This window comes from Vicia villosa, linkage group LG6, assembly GCF_029867415.1.
Source record: "Vicia villosa cultivar HV-30 ecotype Madison, WI linkage group LG6, Vvil1.0, whole genome shotgun sequence".
NCBI classification, from domain to species: Eukaryota; Viridiplantae; Streptophyta; class Magnoliopsida; order Fabales; family Fabaceae; genus Vicia; species Vicia villosa.
Genome location: NC_081185.1, coordinates 4,476,552 through 4,484,022, shown reverse-complemented (window position 1 = coordinate 4,484,022; position 7,471 = coordinate 4,476,552). Strand labels below are relative to the sequence as shown.

The following is a 7,471-nucleotide window of genomic DNA, read 5'->3' as shown; positions in this document are numbered from 1 at the left end:
TCAGCAGACTCAAGATTCAGCTGTGTGGGTTGAGATGGATTTTCATCATAGTGTTGTTTTCTACGAATTTTACATTTTTGAATAAACACACATTCAATCTCCATTTCATTTCCAATCTTTTCAGCACTAGCCTTAGCATTTACAAATCCAGATTCTCTATATTTTTTCAAATACTTGATCAAACCTTTTACTAGTTCAATAGCCACATCAATACACATGTCTTTTTTTTGCAAACTTTTGCTAATTTCATTAACAGCAGTTAACAATTCAAACCAAATAATCATAGCTACTAAAAATTCAAAGTTTCCAATTCCATGAGTTGCTAAAGATTCAGCTTCACTCTTAATTTTGGGATCATTATCTTGTTCAGCTAGTTGAAGTAGTGCTTCTCTTACATCTGAAGTTTGAGATTTAATTGCATATACACTATTCACATGACTTTCCCAACGTGTTTGTGACAATGGTTTAATAGTTAAACCTTTCACATTGTCTCTAAGAATTTTCCAATGTTTTTTCGAATGAGAAAATACAGTATAAATACGTTGTAACACTCCAAAAAATCTTTAGCTTTAGTACAAGAATTTGCAATATCACAAAGTGTCAAGTTAAGGCTATGACAACCACATGACGTGTATAATGCCCTAGGGTTAATATCTAATAATTTTCTTTGTACACCTTGATGTTTACCTTTCATGTTTGATCCATTATCATATCCTTGTCCTTTCATATTATTAATATCTAGACTAAGAGTTTCTAATACATTTTTTAATTCTTCAAATAATCCTTGACCTGTTGTGTCATAGACTTTCAAAAATTCTACAAAAAACTCTTCAATTTTTATTGGACTTGTAGAAACATCCACACAACGTATAATTAGAGTCATTTGTTCTTGATGACTTACATCAGGAGTACAATCAAGAATCACAGAAAAATATTTTGCTTCTTTGATTTTTTCGACTATTGCACTTTTGACTTCATTACCTAACATGTTAATCAATTCATTTTGAATCTTATGACTAAGATAATGGTAATGAATTTCATTATTCTTAATACGTTCAAAATGTTTTTGCATGACAGGGTCCCATTCAACAATCATTTCAACAAGAGAAAGAAAGTTTCCATTTTTTTCCACATTAATCCTCTCATTTTTTCCACGAAATGCTAAATTTTGCTCAGCTAGATATCTAGTAACAGAAAATATCCTAAGTAATACATCTTTCCAATGCCTTTTTTCATTTCTTAAAAGCTCTTGAAGATGTTTATCAATTGTTATATTTTTTTTAAATCTAATTTGTAAGTCAATCCATTTACTCATGAAAGATATGTGTGCACTGCTTGATTCATGTTATTTAAGCCTTTCATAAATATGTTTCCAATCATTAAAACCTTCATTTGCTAAGCGATTCATTTTACTACTTGTACCAAATAACTTACAGCAAAAATAGAAAACTCTATCCAATTCTTTTGAATAAACAAGTCAATTCCTATCTTGCTCTTCTCCATTAGAACAATAACGGATATAACATGATGATGAGAAATGTCTACCAAAAGTATCTTTAGGACCATTCACAATTGGCACATCTCTTATAGGACCATTTCTTAGTAATTCATCTCTTAAGTCATTACTATGGTTATTCCATGTTCTTGGATCATAAATGTCCAATAGACTAGACTCGTTATGTTGTTCATCAACAAAAACAGAGATATGTTCATTTTCATTATTATAACCTTCATCATCAAAAATTTCATCATCATCATCATCATCATCATCATCATCATCATCATCATCATCATCATCATCATCATCATCATCATCATCATTATCTTTATTTTCATTATTTTCAACCAAAATATTTCGCTCTTCAACAATCCTATTTAGTTGTTCATTCCATAAATTTCATAAGATAGTCCACATGTTTGAAAAAGTATAAGAAATTTCAGAAATTGCATATAATAGACAGTGATTTAGGATAAGGGAAATATATTCGAGAAATTGCTTATAATAGTCCACGTTTTTGGCGAAGAGATAGAAAATCCAAAAATTGCATGTGATAGTCCACATTTTTGGAAAAGTAAAAGAAATATTTGAAATTGCATATATTAGACAATGTTTTGGGAGAAGGGAAAGAAATTCCAGAAACTGCATATAATTGTTCCCGTTTATGGCGAAGAGAAAGAAATTCCTGAAAATGCATATGATTGTCCATGTTTTTTGATAAGGGAAAGTAATTCCAGAAATGGTATATGATAGTCCACGTTTTTAGAGAAGGGAAAGAAATTCCACAAATTTCATATGATAGTCCAAGTTTTTGAAGGGAAAGAAATTCCAGAAACTGCATATGATAGTCCACGTTTTTAGAGAAGGGAAAAATTTCACAAACTTCATTTGATAGTCCACGTGTTTGGAGAAGGGAAATAAATTCCATAAATTGCAGATGATAGTCTATGTTTTTTAAGAAGGGAAAGGAATTCCTCAAGATTGCATAGGATAGTCCACATTTATGGAGAAGGGAAGAGATTCCATAAATTTCACATGATAGTCCACGTTTTTGGAAAAGTGAGAGAAGTCTCAGAAATTGCATAAAATAGACCATGTTTTTGGAGAAGGGAAAGAATATCTAGAAGTTGCTTATAATAGTCCACGTTTTTTTGGAAGGGAAAGTAAAAGATATTTTAGAAATTGCATTTGATAGATCATGTTTTTTGAGAAGGGAAAGAAATTCAGAAATTGGATATGATAGTCCACGTTTTTTGGAGAAGGGAAAGAATTTCCATAAATTGCAAATGACAGACCATGTTTTTGGAGGTGGAATAGAAATTCCATATATTGTATATGATAGTCCACATTTTTGGAGAAGCAAAAGATATTCCATAAATTTCATATGATAGCCCACGTGTTTGGAAATTGCACATAATAGTCCATATTTTAGGAGCAGGGAAATATATTCCAGAAATTGCACATAATAGTACTCGTTTTTAGTGAAGAGAAAGAAAATCCATAACATGCATATGATAGTCCACGTTTTTGGAGAAGGGTAAGAAATCCTAGAAATTGCATATGCTAGACCATGTTTTCGGAAAAGTACAAGAAATTTTAGAAACTGCATATAATAGACCATGTTTTTGGAGAATGGGAAGAAATTCTAAAAACTGCATATAATAGTCCACATTTTTGGCGAAGAGAAAGTAATTCCAGAAATTGCTTATGAAAGTCCAAGTTTTTTGATAAGGGAAAGAAATTCCAGAAATTGCATATGATAGTCCATGTTTTTAGAGAAAGGAAAGAGATTCCACAAATTTCATTTCATAGTCCACGTGTTTGGAGTAGGGACATAAATTTAAAAAACTGCATATGATAGTCCATAATTTTGATGAATGGAAAGAAATTCCAATAATTGCATATTATAGTCCACGTTTTTAGAGAAGGGAAAGAAATTCCACAAATTTCATTTGATAGTCCACGTGTTTGGATAAGTGAAATAAATTTTAGAAATTGCACGTGATAGACCACATTTTTGGAGTAGGGACATAAATTTCAAAAATTGCATATGATAGTCTAAGTTTTTGGAGAAGGGTATGAAATTCCGTAAATTGCATATGATAGACCAAATTTGTGGGGAATGGAAAAAAATTCCACAAAGTTCAAAAAATAGCCCACGTGTATGGGGATGGGAAAGAAATTCAAGAAATTGCATATGATAGACCACATTTTTGGAGATGGGAAAGAAATTCCATCAATTGCATATGATATACCACATTTTTGGAGAAGGGAAAGAAATTCCAAAAAATGCATATGATAGACCACGTTTTTAGAGTGGGGACATATATTTCAAAAATTGCATATGATAGTCCACGTTTTTGGAGAAGGGAAATAAATTGCGGAAATTGCATATGACAGACCATGTTTTTGGAGATGGAATAGAAATTCCATAAATTGCATATGATAGTCCACGTTTTTGGAGAACGGAAAGAAATTCCATAAATTTCATAAGATAGTCCACATGTTTGAAGGTAAAATAAATTTCAGAAATTGCATATAATAGACCGTGATTTAGGATAGGGGAAATATATTCGAGAAATTGCTTATAATAGTCCCCGTTTTTGGCAAAGAGAAAGAAAATCCAAAAATTGCATGTGATAGTCCACATTTTAGGAAAAGTAAGAGAAATATGTGAAATTGCATATATTAGACAATGTTTTGGGAGAAGGGAAAGAAATTCCAGAAATTGCATATAATAGTTCCCGTTTTTGGCGAAGAGAAAGAAATTCCTGAAATTGCATATGATTGTCCACGTTTTTTGATAAGGGAAAGTAATTCCAGAATTTGCATATGATAGTCCATGTTCTTAGAGAAGGGAAAGAAATTCCACAAATTTCATATGATAGTCCATGTTTTTGAAGGGAATGAAATTCCAGAAATTGCATATGATAGTCCACGTTTTTAGAGAAGGGAAAAATTTCACAAACTTCATTTGATATTCCACGTTTTTAGAGAAAGGAAAGAAATTCCACAAATTTCATTTGATAGTCCACGTGTTTGGATAAGTGACATAAATTCTAGAAATTGCATGTGATAGACCACATTTTTGGAGTAGGGACATAAATTTTAAAAATTGCATATGATAGTCCAAGATTTTGGAGAAGGGTATGAAATTCCATAAATTGTATATGATAGACGAAATTTTTGGGGAATGGAAAAAAATTCCACAAAGTTCAAAAGATAGCCAACGTGTATGGGGATGGGAAAGAAATTCAAGAAATTGCATATGATAGACCACGTTTTTGGAGATGGGAAAGAAATTCCACGAATTGCATATGATATACCACATTTTTGGAGAAGAAAAAGAAATTCCAAAAAATGCATATGATAGACCACGTTTTTTGAGTAGGGACATATATTTCAAAAATTGCATATGATAGTCCACGTTTTTGGAGAAGGGAAAGAAATTCTGAAAATTGCATATAACAGACCATGTTTTTGGAGATGGAATAGAAATTCCATAAATTGCATATGAAGTCCACGTTTTTGGAGAACGGAAAGAAATTCCATAAATTTCATAAGATAGTCCACATGTTTGAAAAAGTAAAAGAAATTCCAGAAATTGCATATAATATACCGTGATTTAGGATAAGGGAAATATATTCGAGAAATTGCTTATAATAGTCCACGTTTTTGGCGAAGAGAAAGAAAATCCAAAAATTGCATGTGCTAGTCCACATTTTTGGAAAAGTATAAGAAACATGTGAAATTGCATATATTAGATAATGTTTTGGGAGAAGGGAAAGAAATTCCAGAAATTGCATATAATAGTTCCCGTTTTTGGCGAAGAGAAAGAAATTCTGGAAATTGCATATGATTGTCCATTTTTTTGAGACAGGAAAGTAATTCCAGAAATTGCATATGATAGTCCACGTTTTTAGAGAAGGGAAAGAAATTCCACAAATTTCATATGATAGTCCATGTTTTTAGAGAAGGGAAAAATTTCACAAACTTCATTTGATAGTCCACGTATTTGGAGAAGGGAAATAAATTCCATAAATTGCAGATGATAGTCCACATTTTTTAAGAAGGGAGAGGAATTCCTCAAGATTGCATAGGATAGTCCACGTTTATGGAGAAGGGAAAGAGATTCCATAAATTTCATATGATAGTCCACGTTTTTGGAAAAGTGTGAGAATGTTCAGAAATTGCATATAATAGACCATGTTTTTGGAGATGGAATAGAAATTCTATATATTGTATGCGATAGTCCACGTTTCTAGAGAAGCGAAAGAAATTCCATAAATTTCATATGATAGCCCACGTGTTTGGAAATTGCACATAATAGACCATATTTTAGGAGAAGGAAAATATATTCCAGAAACTGCATATAATAGTCCTCGTTTTTAGTGAAGAGAATGAAAATCCAAAACATGCATATGATAGTCAACATTTTTGGAGTAGGGAATGAAATTCCAGAAATTACATACGATAGTCCACGTTTTTGGAGAAGGGTAAGAAATTCTAGAAATTGCATATGATAGGCCATGTTTTCGGAAAAGTAAAAGAAATTTCAAAAATTGCATATAATAGACCATGTTTTTGGAGAATTGGAAGAAATTCCAGAAACTGCATATAATAGTCCACATTTTTGGCGAAGAGAAAGAAATTCCAGAATTTGCTAATGATAGTCCACGTTTTTTGATAAGGGAAAGAAATTCCATAAATTTCATAAGATAATCTACATGTTTTAAAAAGTAAAAGAAATTTCAGAAATTGCATATAATAGACCGTGATTTAGGATTTGGGAAATATATTCGACAAATTGCTTATAATAGTCCACGTTTTTGGCGAAGAGAAAGAAAATCCAAAAATTGCATGTGATAGTCCACATTTTTGGAAAAGTATGAGAAATATGTGAAATTGCATATATTAGAAAATGTTTTGGGGAAGGGAAAGAAATTCTAGAAATTGCATATAATAGTTCCTGTTTTTGGCAAAGAGAAAGAAATTCCTGAAATTGCATATGATTGTCCACGTTTTTTGATAAGGGAAAGTAATTCCAGAAATAACATATGATAGTCCACGTTTTTAGAGAAGGGAAAGAAATTCCCCAAATTTCATATGATAGTCCATGTTTTTGAAGGGAATGAAATTCCAGAATATGCATATGATAGTCCACGTTTTTAGAGAAGGGAAAAATTTCACAAACTTCATTTGATAGTCCACGTGTTTGGAGAAGGGAAATAAATTCCATAAATTGCAGATGATAGTCCACGTTTTTTAAGAAGGGAAAGAAATTCCTCAAGATTGCAAAGGATAGTCCACGTTTTTGGAGAAGTTAAAGAGATTCCATCAATTTCATACGATAGTCCACGTTTTTGGAAAAGTGAGAGAAGTTTCAGAAATTGCATAAAATAGACCATGTTTTTTGAGAAGGGAAAGAAACTCTAGAAGTTGCTTATAATAGTCCATATTTTTCGAGAAGGTAAAGAAATTCTCCAAATTTCATATGATACTCCACGTGTTTGGGAAAGTAAAAGATATTTCAGAAATTGCATTTGATAGACCATGTTTTTTGAGAAGGGACGGAAATTCATAAATTGCATTTGATAGTCCATGTTTTCTGGAGAAGGGAAAGAATTTCCATAAATTGCAAATGATAGACCATGTTTTTGGAGGTGGAATAGAAATTCCATATATTTCATATGATATTCCACATTTTTGGAGAAGCGAAACATATTCCATAAATTTCATATGATAGCCCACGTGTTTGGAAATTGCACATAATAGACCATATTTTAGGAAAAGGGAAATATATTTCAGAAATTGCATATAATAGTACTCGTTTTTAGTGAAGAGAAAGAAAATCCATAACATGCATATGATAGTCCACATTTTTGGAGTAGGGAAAGAAATTCCAGAAATTACTTATGATAGTCCACGTTTTTGGAGAAGGGTAAGAAATTCTTGAAATTGCATATGATAGAC

General features: G+C 31.6%; 1 protein-coding gene across 1 annotated transcript; it reads right to left on the bottom strand.

Moving 5' to 3' along the window:
* Nucleotides 1–481: 481 nt before the first annotated feature.
* Nucleotides 482–1,315, bottom strand: LOC131611065 (uncharacterized). Its single transcript, XM_058883191.1, has one exon. It carries the CDS (start codon nucleotides 1,313–1,315, stop codon nucleotides 482–484), a length of 834 nt encoding a protein of 277 aa, XP_058739174.1.
* Nucleotides 1,316–7,471: the final 6,156 nt, after the last annotated feature.